The following is a 14428-nucleotide window of genomic DNA, read 5'->3' as shown; positions in this document are numbered from 1 at the left end:
TTTTAATTCCCGATTTTGTCGAAACCACAGACATGGGGAACAACTTCCGACCACAACATGATAAATATATATGGAGGGAATAGAATAATATCATGATGGTGGGTGGTTCTTCATCCATCGATCAACCATTATCTGCAGGCATATACATATATATAAAAAAAAAAGCCAGGTGGGCCCAAAAAAAACATACCAAAAATGAATTAAAATAATATACATATGAATATTTATAAAACCCAACAAATATTAGATATATCATCATTTTCATTCTCTCTTTCCTTTCTTTATAAATATATATATATATATTTAAATAATTAATTTATTACTTCTTTAGTCATCACCAAAGTTATGGCAGAATATCGTATAGTATGTGTTGGAGGAGGTGGAGTTGGTAAATCAGCTTTAACTATCCAATTTATTCAACATCATTTTATTGATGAATATGATCCAACTATTGAAGATTCTTATAGAGTATGAAAAAAAACAAATTATTAATTAAAGGGGAATGGAAACCTAGAATGATTAAATATATTTACCTTTTTCTTTTTATTTTTCTTTAGAAACAAATAATTGTTGATGATGAACCATGCTTACTGGACATTTTGGATACTGCTGGTCAAGAAGGTTTGTATATTATAATTATTATTATAATTATTTTTATTCCCTTTTCTCTATAATATTTCTGACAATTTACTAACTTGTCTAGCAACCTTTCCCTTTTTAGAATATAGTGCCATGCGTGATCAATATATGAGAACTGGTCAAGGATTCTTATGTGTCTATTCTGTAACTTCTAGAGAATCTTTTGATGAAGTAAATTCATTTAAAGAACAAATCATGCGTGCCAAAGGTAAATAATAATATTAACAAATATATTGATTGATCTTATACTTATATATATATATATTGTTTCAAACTCTTTTAGACTCTGATAAAGTACCTACAATGGTTTTAGTTGGTAACAAATGTGATCTAGAAGCAGAAAGAAAAATATCAAAATCAGAAGGAGAGGAGTTGGGAAAGAATTTGGGTGTACCATTCTTGGAGACATCTGCAAAGACAAGACACAATGTCGAGGAGAGCTTTTATCAACTTGTAAGAGAGATTGCAAAGGATCTAAAGGATACAGATCCAAAAGTAACTGAACAAAAGAAGAAAAAAACTTGTACCATTCTTTAGAACCAAATCTCTATAGTCATCATCATCTTTTTCTTTTTTCTTCTTATCTATAACCATTTGTAAATAAACCTATATATCCATCATACTATTATCATACTCGTATCCATATATGACTCATCATAGGATCTAGAAGAACAATAAGTAACAAGTTTTGTTGCTAATGAAAAAAAAGAAGAAGAGGATTTTGGGAACTCTGCTTCGAGATCACGATTTTTTTGTAAATTAAATTTAATTTTTTTTTTGTTTCACAAGCTTGCAAGAGTTGTTTGTGAACTTGAATCAATTAAATAATATCCTCATCATTTACATATTTAATTTATATATATTACTTGTAGAATGAGTCAACTTAATTTAGTAGCATTAGAAAGAGCATGTGCAGAGTCACGTGGTTTATCAATGGATGCTGTAGCCAAGGCTGCATCAGGTCATTTAGGTTTACCATTGGGTGCTGCTGAAATAGGTGCTGTATTATTTGGTAGTGCTTTAAATTATAACCCAGAACAAGTATGAATCACATATAAGCATATATATATCTCTCTCTACTCCTATCATCATCATCTTTACTTATTTCATTTTCTTTTACTTTTATTTTTTAGCCAAGATGGTTAAATAGAGATTATTTTATACTTTCAGCAGGACATGGATCAATGTTTTTATACAGTTGGTTGAATTTATCTGGGTATGAATTGTCGGTAGAGGATATTAAAAACTTCCGTCAATTAAACTCAAAGACACCGGGACATCCAGAGTTTCATCATACCGTTGGTGTAGAAGCCACTACTGGTCCATTGGGACAGGGTGTTGGTAATGCTGTTGGTATTGCCTCTGCCTGTAAGATGTCGGCTGGCAAGTTCAACACTGAACAACACAAGATTTTCGATCAAAAGGTGGTCGTATTGTGTGGTGATGGTTGTTTGCAAGAGGGTATTGCTCAAGAGGCCCTATCGTTTGCCGGTCACCACCGTTTGGACAACTTGGTCGTTATTTACGACTCTAATGATGTGACTTTGGATGCCATGGCCATCGAGTCGCAAAGTGAAGACACTGTCAAGCGTTTCGAATCACTTGGCTTTGAAGTGCAACTCGTCACCGAGGGTAACAACCTCACCGAGATTGCCAACGCCTATGAGCGTGCTCGTACCTCCAAGTCGGCCAAGCCACACGCCATCATCTGCAAGACTGTCATTGCCAAGGGTATCCCAGAGGTCAGTGGCACCAACAAGGGTCACGGTGAAGCCGGTGTCAAGTTTATCGACGCCGCTCGTAAGAACCTCGGTCTCCCAGAGGAAAAGTTCTTTGTCTCCAAGGATACTCGCGACTACTTTAACCAACACAAGCAACAATTGCTCGTCAAATACAATCAATGGGACAAGACCTTCCAAGAATGGAGATCTGCCAACCCAGCCCTCGCCACTCTCCTCGACTCTGCCAACATTGACCTCAAGTCATGTGAGCTTGTCACCAAGATCCCAGAATTCAATGTAAAGGACACCATTGCCACCAGAAAGGCCGGTTCCGATGTTCTCCAACCACTCGCTCAAGAATTGCCATTGTTGATCTCTGGAAGTGCCGATTTGCACGGATCTACACTCAACTATATCAAGGATGGTCGTGATTTCACACCAGCCTGTCCATCGGGACGTAATATCAAGTTTGGTATTCGTGAACATGCCATGGGAGCCATGATGAATGGTTTTGCCTACCACGGTATCTTTAAGGCCTCTGGTGCCACCTTCCTCGTCTTTTCCGACTATCTCCGTCCATCGATTCGTTTGGCCGCTCTCTGTAACCTCTCGGTCACCTATATCTTTACACACGACTCTATCGGTGTCGGAGAAGACGGACCAACTCATCAACCGGTCGAGACTGTCTCTGGACTCAGAATGATCCCCAACTTGGACGTTATGAGACCAGCCGACCCTGAAGAGACTGCTGCCGCCTTTGCCAGCGCCATTGCCAGAAAGTGTGGTCCAACCCTCTTGGCCCTCTCCCGTCAAAACCTCCCAAATCTCTCTACCGTCACCTCGACCGACGCCGTCGCCCGTCGTAAGGGTACCCTGCAAGGTGGTTACATCTTGGTCAAGGAAGAATCTGATCTCGAGGTCATCATCATTGCCACTGGCTCTGAAGTTCAACATGCCGTAGAAGCTGCCAAACAAATTGGAAAGGGTGCTCGTGTCGTCTCGATGCCATGTACCGAACGTTTCGATCGTCAACCAGAGGAATACCGTCAAACTGTCCTCCCATTGTCTTGTCGCAAGAGAGTGGCCATCGAAGCTGGTGTCACTGCTTTTTGGTACAAATATGTTGGTCTCGATGGAAAGGTCATTGGTATTGATAGATTCGGTCTTTCTGCTCCAGGTTCAATTGTCATGAAAGAATTGGGTATTAATTCTCAATCAATTTTAAATGCTCTTAAAAATTAAAACGGAAATTAAAATATAAAACTATATTAAATTACAATTGTACCAAAGTCTTTTTTTATTTATATTTTTTTCTATTTTAACGATAAAGATTAGCTAATCTAATACCTTCTTTCTTTTCAGCTTCCATTTGTTTTAATTTACGAATGGTTAACCAAATGGCAATACCAATGAGAGCAGCACCAACGATGGAACAAACCACGGCGACTGGGATGACCCACTTTTTCGATTTGGGACATTCAACACTATCTTGATCGATGATGGCAGAGGCTTGATATTGATTTTCAACAATGGTGAATGAATCAAATGATGGTAATAGGACAGAGTATAAATAGATGATTTGAGTCGACTGATCTATTTCGTACGATTCTTTGGCTTGTTCCAATAGAGAAGGACGTTGGATGGTTGGATCCAATGTTTGAGTATATTGCACACGCTTTTCATTGACTAGTCTATTTGTAAATACACAATGTAGTGCAGAATGTCTAGTCTTGATTTGGTATTCATTAAAGTTTGATTCCATTACAGTTGGTTGAGTTGAATCACAATCTGTTTCAGTCTCTAGATTCGTAACCGTTGCAAATATAATTTCCAAAAGATTGTTTGGTGATTCAAATTTCCAATTGTTTACTGTTACCAAATAACTAACCGATCTATTTAATATTTCAAATTCTTCTCCATAGAAATATTGACTATCACCTATATCATCACCGTTAAATATTAAATCAATTACAACTGATGTATTGGTTAATGGAAATATTATAGTTGACCAAGTTTCTGATGAATTATTATTATTATTATTATTAATATTATTTAGTTTTATCCAATCTTGTCTATTATTTGATAATGTATAATTATTTAGAGTATTATTTGTGATTGGATCAAATTCTTGAATACGCCAAATGGATGAAAGAAAAGTGACAGTTGGTTCATTATAGGACATGTCAAATAGAATGTTGGAGGGTTGACCAGTTTCAAAAGTTGTTGTTTCTTGAGATGCATTTCCAAGTTGGGAACAATCACCCAAAATATAACCTGGGTTACATATACAATGAGCATCGACACAGATACCTTGTTCACTGCATCCATTTGGACAATCTCTAGAGTATTCGTAAAGATAGACTTCTGCACCACCAACAGCCTGATTGATTGAAACATTGACAAATAGGGATGATCTAATACCTGGCAATACATCTGAATTGTAATAAGCAATGATTGTATTCTTGTCGATAAATGATGCATTGACGCTTGGAAAGAATCCATTCAATCCACCAAAAAATACTTGTATATTGGCATCTTCAAAATTATCACCTCTAACTGTTACATAACCAGGTTGTCTAAATTTGAGTGATGTTGCACTCGATACAATTGGTTTTATAAATGTAAACCATGTAGGAGTGTCATTGGTTTGGTCACCAATACTAACTATAACCTTGTGTGTACCAAAACCAGGAGCCAAAAGACATACCAATTGAGTGTGATCAGTGATAAATGTAATATTTGTACATGGGTATGGACCAACCATAACATTGACAATGGATGGATCATTGAAAAAGTTGGTTCCACTAATCGTAAAGTTACCTCCACTAACACCCAAACTAGAGATGGACGAGATGGTTGGTATTTGATAGGTAAATGGTAACCATTGTGAAGGTTTTCCACCAGTCACCAAACGCAGTGAATGCAACTGACTACCGTAACCGGCTGGTGCTTTACAAACGATTGATTGATGTGCTTGAATGAATTGTGGTTGTGTACAAGACAGCGTATTATCAATGGTGTAGGTGATTTGGTTGAGGAATGAACCAAAATTCTTACCATAGATGGTGAATCCATCTCCAGTGGTGGTGGGCGAGGTAATGTGAACGAGTTGTGGTGGAGAAAAATTAATGGAAATGGTCGATGCATCGGTGGTTGGCTTTGAATCGATTTGGATCTTGGCATTATAAACACCTCCAATATAATCCAATGTAAAATAAGCCAATTGAGTAAAATAATCGATATAATAGGCTCTAAAAGATTGACCATTAAAAACCAATGATACATTACTCGTGACGATACCTGGGTTTTTAACGGCGATGGTAATATTTTGCAAGGTTGATAGACCCTGGAAATTATAATTACCACTGACTTGTGGTTTAGTGTCATCCCACCAACTCTCTATTAAAATGGGACGAGGAGATGTTGGTGGTTCATAATCAACCACTTGATTTCTAATACTATAGTATATACGATTGGTCGATGGGATACTCGTAGGAATGGTGTTACTCTTGTAAAGTTGTGTTGATTGTCCCGCCTTTGGACCAAATGCATAGACAATGTTTGTTTGTGAATTATACAAAACATTTAAATAGGGTTGAAGGTTTCCATAACAAACAGACTTTAAAAAATCAGCTTGTCCTTGATCCTTTACAACTCCCATTGTAGATACCATTCCTTCTAATATTTTACCATTTCCAATGGTTCCTTGATCTCCAAATAAACTACCAACATCAAAACATGAATAACTATAATTATTATTATTATAATCTTAAAAAAGAAAAAGAAAAGAAAAAAAGAATAAGTAAACTTATTCAATTATTTGTTTTTGGTTTGTTTTTTTTTTTTTACTACTTACAAACTGAAGATCTAAAAGAAATAATTTCAATAGTATTAATGGTTAGATTGATTGGTAAAAATGATTGTTGAATAGGTTGTTGAATGGTACAATTGATTGCATTATTATTGATAAATGCAATCGAAGTACATTGAGATTGTTGACCGGAGGGACCCAACCAAACTTGAATGTCTGATGCATTGAATCCAAAGTCTGTTCCAGAAATGGTGATTACAGAACCTTGTGTAAAGGTGACAGGTGGTCTACTGACCAATACAGTAGGGTTCCAATATTGATAGAATGAACTAGTGGTGGAAATACCATCAGTAACATTTAATCTATATTTACCAGTACCACTTGGCATCAAACAACTGTATCCAGACGCACCACCATCATTTCTAACGTCTGTACAATATTTAATTGATCGATCTTTTAATGGTTGCCAAGTTTTTGTATCTATTTGTTCTAGTGAGACTATAGTATCTTCTAGTATAAACTGACTAGCAGTATTATAATTTAAAAGAGTTGCTCTTCCTCCAATAGCAGGCATGGCATGTACGACGACATCAGAAGATCCACCAAACTCGCAAACAAAGGTATACTCTTGACTGATGGTACCTGTTCTCCACTTTTGTTCTATACCGTCATAATAGAGAAAGAGGGCTTGTGGATCGTTTAGACCCGCTTTAAAGTTGTCGGGCAAGTTGCAATAATAACCACATTTGTCATAATTGCCAGAGTATATCAATGCACCCTTTTCAGCACCAGTTGCAAACTTCCAATTACCATCAGCAGATGTTTTCTCTGAACTTATATAGATTGATACATTTCTCAATTGTAATGAATCTAATATAAAATCTTCTTCTTCTTTTGTTGTTATTGTTGCTAAATATCTTTAAAAAAAATTAAAAACAAGGTAGTAAGAAAGAAAAGATAGTTAGATAAGTAGGAAGTAGAGGGGTTAGGGGGGGTTAGGTGTCAAGTTTACATACCCTGGAAGACCATTATATCTTAGTACTGTACAAACATTGATTGCACTGGAATAAGGTCTAGTTGTTGAAAAGTATTGATAGACGTGATTGTTACCACTTGTCCATTGTGAAGTACTAGTTACTTGTGATTGTACAATTGTAATAAAAGTAGAAGAGTAAATTAAAATATTGATCAATATATTTAATAATAATTTATATTTATATTTGATCATCATCGTCATTTTTCTTCTTTATATTAAATAGATAGATAATAAGATATATATATATAGTTTGGTGATAAAAAGGAGGTTTCATGAATGCTCTGAGGAAGGAGGAGGAGGATTGATTGAAGACAAGAGTTGCAAATAGATTGTTTTGGACTTCACTTCATTTTGACAAGATATTTTGTTGTTTGGTGGGTTATCAGAATTGATCCGAATCAAAACACAGAGAGACATGCGCGTTTGTGCACCATCCTCCTATAGATTTTACAACAACAACAAAATTTATTTTAATTTATTTTATATTCTCGTCTCTAACAAGATCCACTCATAAACATTTGTGTCCAATATGGATAATTTGCAGAGGATTTAACCATTGCAACTCCAAAGTATTGATAGTTACCAAGAATATTATTCTTTGTACTGGATGCTGTTAGACCTGTTACTGCTGATGCATCTGTATTATATCCTGCTGCAACATTTCTAAATTGAGAAATGAAATGAAAATGGTTAGTATATATAGATATATAATTATTTAAATTGTTACATACTGAGAAGCAGATGATACTGAAACTACACCGGCAGCTTTCATTCTGGCAATGATCCCACCTGCTGGATTTGCATTTGTCATACTACTAATAGAAGCTTGGTATTGTGAGTGTGATAATGAAGCTTGAACTAGTTTTGAACATAGAGTCAAAGGAGCTTTACCATTTTGTGCTCTAAATGCATTGATTAGTGATAGATGTTGAGATACTACTGAAAGGTTTGGTCCACTTGGAGTTCCTGTGGTTGTTGTTGTCGATGGACTAGTGGTTGTAGCAGTTGTACTACTAGTGGTTGGTGTACCTGTAGTAGTTGTTGATTGAGATCCAGTAGTAGAAGTAGTTGATGGAACAGTTGTTGTAGTAGTTGTGCTTGGATTTGAAGTAGTAGTAGTTGGTGAAGTTGGGTTACAAGTTTGATAGTTTGCAAACTGTTGAGTCCAATAAGGTGTACCAGACGAAGTAGTTGCCATACCAACTCCAAAATATTGATAGTTTCCAATAATATTGGCAAAATGACCCGATGATGCAACCCATCCTGCAACTACTGCATCATCACTTGAATAACCAGATGCTACATTCCTTTTAAATAAAAAAAAATAGGATTAGATCGTTAATTATACCGATTTTTAAAATTATTACATACTCTGCAGCAGAAGACATTGATGCAGCACCAAATGCTTGCATTCTTGCAAATAAACCACCTAGTGGCGAATCATGGGTCATTGTAGTGATTGATTTTTGATAGTTTGAATGGTATTGAGCAGCAAGTTGAAGACATGGACTAAGGACGAGTGGGTTTTTACCATTTTGAGCTCTTACATTATTCACCAACCCAAGATGATAGTTTGGATCAAATGTTACTGCATTTATTAAAATAATATTTAAAATCAATGATATTAATACTATTATAAACATTTTTGATCGATTGATTGTATGTGAATAAATAAATAAATAAATAAATAATTGTGAGTAGAAAGGACCGATCGGTCAGTTTAAATAGTTTACCTTTTTAAAAGCCTTTAGATTATAGAACCGACGCACACTGTTTTAAAGTTGTTAACAATAGAGCCACCTTTAGATTCATTGAAATTAACTGTTTTTGTTTTTTTATCTGTAAAATTTGATTGACGCTTTGATGGATTTACAACAACCGTGGTGTTGGGAAAAAGTGGAGGTGACACGTTGTTGAATTATGATAATGACATTTTAGAAAATTAAATTTGGATGTTCAATTATTATTATTATTTCCTTGTGTCCTTTTTATTTTGGTTGGTTTGTAAATGAAATATAAAGGTTTTTAGGATTTTGAAGTAGTCTATTAAATTTGATAAATAATGGTTGATAATTATTATTATTATCTTTTTTTAAAGTGATTATTCCACCTAGGATAGTATTTCTATCTATCAATAGGATATGATCGCCACCCAATCGTCTAATATCAATTCTAGTATACATAAATGTTGAAAATATAATGGTTTGAATATTTGACTTTGTGATGATATCATCAATTCTAAACCTATCACCTTGATCATCTTCAATTTCAATATATAATTTTCTTAGATTTGGTAATTGAAAAAGATTATTATTATTATTAACTTTTTCTTTTTTCTTATTATTTTGGTTGTCAATAATTTTAATATTTAATTTTTCCAATGATTGATTTGAATCTTGAATTGTAATGGAAAGTTTGGTTGATGTAATTGGTATATAAAGTGGACCGGTGGATATACTATGATAATGTACACTTTTGATGGTTGGTGGAAAATCCATTTGAAAAGATTCTCGAATCATTAATTTTTCAAGATTGTTGAATTTAGATAACCAACCTCTTTCCGTCTTTTTATGATCCAATGTAAGTAGATCGATTTTTTTCAATGAACTTGGAAGGAATGATAAACTATTGACATTGTAGACATTTACAAAAGTAAACTTTTCCAATCCATTGGGGATGAGTGTATCTTGAATAACAATCTTTTTGTGATAATGGTAAAGTTTTAGGTGACAAAGATTTGGTGGTAGATAATTGTTTGGCATTCCTTTTTTGTCAATGGCCATTGAAAGTTTGGTCAAGGTTGTAGGAAGAATGGTTGGGTAATCCTCCTCATCTGTGAGATGAAGAGATTTTAAAAATGGTGGAAGCCAGTCTTGGGCACGAGCTCTTCTCTTCTTTTTGCCAGCTGGATCACGCTTGTTTGTTTTAACAATCCTCAAAGATTGCATAGAAATACAATTTTTTAAATTGAATGCATTACCAGATTCCCAAGACTGAATCGACAAGTCAAGTGATACCAAAGTATTTGGGAATAAAAACCCTTTTTTCTCCTCTCCCCAACCATTAAATGATATTTCTAGTGATGTAAGGTTTGGAAAATTAAACTTTAAACCTTCACTATATACTATTTGAAGTGATTTAATTGTTTGTTTTTGTTGTTCAAGTAAAGAAGAGGATGAAGTAGAATCATATGATTGTTTTAATTTTAATGTTTCCAAACTATTTGGTTCTAAAGTATCAAATAATTTTAAATCTTTCATTTCATAAACATATAAATGTTTCAATGTTGTAGTTAAACAAGTAGTAGAAGAAGAAGAGGAGGAGGAATCTTTTAAATTGATGAATGCAGTTGAAAATGTATTATTATTATTATTACAATTATTATTGTCATCTATTAATATAGTTGATGATATTGTATTATTATAGATTGGTAGGAATGCATTCATAGTACAAGTATTTGTGATAAAGTACTTTTTATTGGCTGTTGTCATGAATGCCGTTGGGTCGATACAATCCAACTGATCGTTGAATGTTATTAAATTACTATACTTTAATCTAAAGTCATAGTACCATGACTTGCAAGTCATCAATAGACACAATAAATCTACATTGCCAATATCTCTAATAATCTTTTGTAATAATAATATAGATATTCTTTCTTTAATTAAATAACAATCTTTATCCATAGTTTGATAATATAGATAGATAGAAAGAGAGAGAGAATGATATAAAAAGTAAATGAAATCACATATGATTACATTCTATGTCATAGATAGCTACTTGTTTGATTAGAAATCAAAAAAATAAATTAAATAATTTTGAAAACAAAAGAGAAAGAAGTTGTGATGTTCTGACAAACTTTCAAAAATTTAATTAAACCCTCAATTCTTATAAATATTAAATATACTGTATACTTATTTCTTTATTCAAATACAATGACAAAGAGAGCAGCTTATCACGGAGGAAATTGGTACGCCTCTGATAGTATGTAATGAATAATAAAAGAAGAAAAAGAAAAAGAATCATTCTGACTTACTTACTTTAATCAATCAAGGTAATAAATTAGGTCAACAACTATCAGGATGGTTAGGTGAAACTAAATCAATTAAAAAGAATACTAAAGCATTGATTGTACCGTATGTGTAAACATTAGACAGATTCATCAATCAATCATTACTACATAACTAACAAAAACCCCAACTATCAAGACATGCAGGTTATGATTATAGTGGAAGAGCAGCATCAAGAGGTTATATTAATTTGTCTGATACTACATTGTAAGTACTTACAAAAGTAGTACAATCAACTATTCATTTAATTTAATTTAATTTAATTTTTTTAGTAAAAGAATATTTGTATTGGGACCATCACATCATGTTTATACTAAATCTTGTGGTTTATCAAAACATACTCATTTAGAAACTCCTGTTGGTGATTTAAAGGTTGATGTTGAAAGTATGTAAATCAAGTTGGATTATTAAATCCTTTCCCTTTTTATTTATTTATTTATTTATTTATTTTTGTTTTGTAGTTACCAATAAATTAAATTTAACAGGACAATTTACATGGATGACAAAAGAAATTGATGAAGAAGAACATAGTTTGGAGATGCATTTCCCATATATTGCACAAGTGACAAAAGGTCGTGATATTACAATTGTACCGGTATTGGTTGGAAATGTACCAAAAGAGAATTTAAAGACCTATGCAGATATATTTGCACCCTATTTGGATGATCCAGACAACTTTTTCATTATTAGTAGTGATTTTTGTCATTGGGGATCAAGATTTGACTACTCTCCACATGATCCAAGTTGTGGTGCCATTCATCAATTTATTGAAAAGATGGACAAGAATGGAATGAAGGCTATAGAGTCTGGTGATCCATCAGTATTTGCAGACTATCTCAAAGAAACTAAAAACACTATTTGTGGTCGTAACCCAATCTCTCTCTTTCTTTGGATCATACATAGTAGTAAACTCAAATTTGAAATTCAATCACTCTATTATGAACAATCAAGTAAATGTAATAGTATGCGTGATTCTTCTGTTTCTTATGGTGTCATTTCTTTTAATCAACTATAAATTAAATTAATAATAATTCTTTTTTTTATTTGTAAATAAATCTTTTTTTTTAAATCTTTTTCTTTTTTTCATTTTCACTGTGTAATAATCTTAAATCTTTTCTAATTATTTTACCAGTAGTAGTCATTGGTAAAGATTCAACAAATTCTACAAGACGAGGGTATTCGTGAGCAGCCAATTTATACTTTACATGTTCTTTGATTTCATCTTCCAATAGTTTGGTAGGTTGGAATGTTTGGTTGAGTACAATGTAGGCTTTGATGACTTCTCCACGAAGTGGACATGGAACTCCAATGACAGCACAAATGGCAACTGATTTGTGACCAATGATACAATTTTCAATTTCAGTTGGTCCAATACGATAGCCTGAACTATTGATAATATCATCGTCACGACCAACATACCAGAAATAACCATCACTATCCTTTTTGCCAAGATCTCCAGTCAAAAGCCACTTGCCAACATATTTTGACTTTGTTGCCTTTTCATTGTTCCAATATCTTAGGAATGACACTGGATCGGGTGTTTCCAAAGCTATATTACCAACATTGTCATGTGGCAGAACCTCTCCCTTGTCGGAAACAATTTCAACCTTGTGACCTGGTACTGCCCGACCCATCGACCCAACCTTGACGTCCATAATCGTTGAAGAGTTACTTACTAGTAGATTGGCTTCTGTTTGTCCATAGAATTCGTTGATTGTAGTATTAAAAGTTTCTTGACCAAAGTTTAGTAACTTGTCACCCAAAGATTCACCACCACTACCAATACTTAGAATATGAGTGTTTTTAGGTAACAAGTGTTGTGATTGTCTCATCATTTTTAGAGCTGTTGGTGGAAGGAATGAACTTGTCACCTTGTGTCTAATCATAAGATCGGCAATCTTGACCGGATCAAATTTCAATGCTCTATGTGCCAACACTGTCACTCCATAATACAATGATGGTAACAATACATCAATTAATCCACCTATCCATGCCCAATCTGCTGGTGTATAAAAACATAGTTTAGAGGTAGACAAGGTTTGATTGTTGTTGTTGTTGTTGTTTGTTTTATGATAGGGGAAAAAGTTTTGAGGTAATTGTACACCTGGTAAATGACCAATTAAAACTCTATGTGCATGTAAACATCCTTTTGGATTACCAGTAGTTCCACTTGTAAATATAATTAATGCTGGATCTTCTGATTTTGTTTTAATTACTTCAAATTGATCATTATAATTATTTTTAATTTTTTCCCATCTAAATAGAAAAAGTAAGTTAAACAAGAGTAATAATAGTAGTATCTATATTTTTTTCAACATACTCTAAAATATTCGTATTATTTTGAATTAGATTGATTTGACTAGTTTTTGGATGACCAAAAACAATAATTTTTTGAACGGTTGGTAATTGATTTTGAATTGATAAGAGTTTTTCCAATTGATCATAATCTGTCATTATACATTTAGTTTCAGAGTTGTTTAAACGATATGATAAAGCTTCTGGACCAAACAAAGTAAAAAGTGGAATTGAAATGGCTCCACTTCTAAATGCAGTGACATGTGACAAGGCAGTTTCTATACTCTGTGTCAATAATACACCAATTCTATCACCAATCTCTAATTTACATTCTTTTTTCAACATGTTTGCTAATTGATTTGATTGATGATATAATTCTTCAAATGTTATTCTAAATAAAAAAAAAAAGAAAAAAGAAGAAAATTAATAAAAAGATATTTATATATATTTGATTTGTTTACACTTACGATTTAATATTACCAATTTCATCTTCATAAATGATAGCTTTATGATTTCTTTTATGTTTTAAATGTTTATCACAAATATCATAACCTATATTAAAGTGCTCAGGTACACTCCATTTAAAAGAGTTATAAACTTGATCATAATTATCACCTCTAATAAAGTTTTCTTTATATTCAATAGTATTTGATGATGATGATGAAAAAGATGAAGAAGATGAAGAAGAACTATAATATTTGTATGTTACATTATTACTATTATTACTATGATTATTATTATTTAATCTACTACTATGTCTCAAATAAATTGATGGTTGTTTAATTATATTTTGTGATAATCTTTTAATCATTCTTCTTATTCTACACAATGAATATAAAGGAGATGGTGAATTTCA

General features: G+C 33.2%; 7 protein-coding genes across 7 annotated transcripts; 3 read left to right on the top strand and 4 right to left on the bottom strand.

Moving 5' to 3' along the window:
* Positions 1-92: 92 nt before the first annotated feature.
* On the top strand, positions 93-1176 carry DFA_01130 (uncharacterized protein; the record flags this gene model as incomplete). Its single annotated transcript, XM_004359045.1, has 5 exons — positions 93-138; positions 332-468; positions 558-625; positions 729-847; positions 923-1176. 5 exons carry the CDS (start codon positions 93-95, stop codon positions 1174-1176), a joined length of 624 nt encoding a protein of 207 aa, XP_004359102.1.
* A 336-nt stretch (positions 1177-1512) lies between these two features.
* Positions 1513-3602, top strand: tkt-2 (transketolase; the record flags this gene model as incomplete). The annotated part of the gene is made up of 2 exons (XM_004359044.1): positions 1513-1680; positions 1773-3602. The coding sequence occupies 2 exons, from the start codon at positions 1513-1515 to the stop codon at positions 3600-3602; spliced, it is 1998 nt and encodes a 665-aa protein (XP_004359101.1).
* A 76-nt stretch (positions 3603-3678) lies between these two features.
* Positions 3679-7408, bottom strand: DFA_01128 (IPT/TIG domain-containing protein; the record flags this gene model as incomplete). The annotated part of the gene is made up of 3 exons (XM_004359043.1): positions 3679-6128; positions 6217-7088; positions 7188-7408. The coding sequence occupies 3 exons, from the start codon at positions 7406-7408 to the stop codon at positions 3679-3681; spliced, it is 3543 nt and encodes a 1180-aa protein (XP_004359100.1).
* Positions 7409-7701: 293 nt separating this feature from the next.
* On the bottom strand, positions 7702-8850 carry DFA_01127 (uncharacterized protein; the record flags this gene model as incomplete). Its single annotated transcript, XM_004359042.1, has 3 exons — positions 7702-7870; positions 7939-8514; positions 8579-8850. 3 exons carry the CDS (start codon positions 8848-8850, stop codon positions 7702-7704), a joined length of 1017 nt encoding a protein of 338 aa, XP_004359099.1.
* Positions 8851-9195: 345 nt separating this feature from the next.
* DFA_01126 (uncharacterized protein) lies at positions 9196-10893 on the bottom strand (the record flags this gene model as incomplete). The annotated part of the gene is made up of 1 exon (XM_004359041.1): positions 9196-10893. One exon carries the CDS (start codon positions 10891-10893, stop codon positions 9196-9198), a length of 1698 nt encoding a protein of 565 aa, XP_004359098.1.
* A 249-nt stretch (positions 10894-11142) lies between these two features.
* Positions 11143-12292, top strand: DFA_01125 (uncharacterized protein; the record flags this gene model as incomplete). Its single annotated transcript, XM_004359040.1, has 5 exons — positions 11143-11191; positions 11262-11343; positions 11416-11484; positions 11550-11662; positions 11739-12292. 5 exons carry the CDS (start codon positions 11143-11145, stop codon positions 12290-12292), a joined length of 867 nt encoding a protein of 288 aa, XP_004359097.1.
* Positions 12293-12341: 49 nt separating this feature from the next.
* Positions 12342-14383, bottom strand: DFA_01124 (putative acetyl-CoA synthetase; the record flags this gene model as incomplete). Its single annotated transcript, XM_004359039.1, has 3 exons — positions 12342-13533; positions 13598-13963; positions 14040-14383. The coding sequence occupies 3 exons, from the start codon at positions 14381-14383 to the stop codon at positions 12342-12344; spliced, it is 1902 nt and encodes a 633-aa protein (XP_004359096.1).
* Positions 14384-14428: the final 45 nt, after the last annotated feature.

The sequence above is a fragment of the Cavenderia fasciculata genome (assembly GCF_000203815.1).
Source record: "Cavenderia fasciculata unplaced genomic scaffold Scf_Dfasci-F-a-25c12.r2-5, whole genome shotgun sequence".
NCBI lineage: Eukaryota > Evosea > Eumycetozoa > Acytosteliales > Cavenderiaceae > Cavenderia > Cavenderia fasciculata.
Note: the sequence above shows the minus strand (reverse complement) of the source record. Positions and strands in the feature narration are given on the sequence as shown.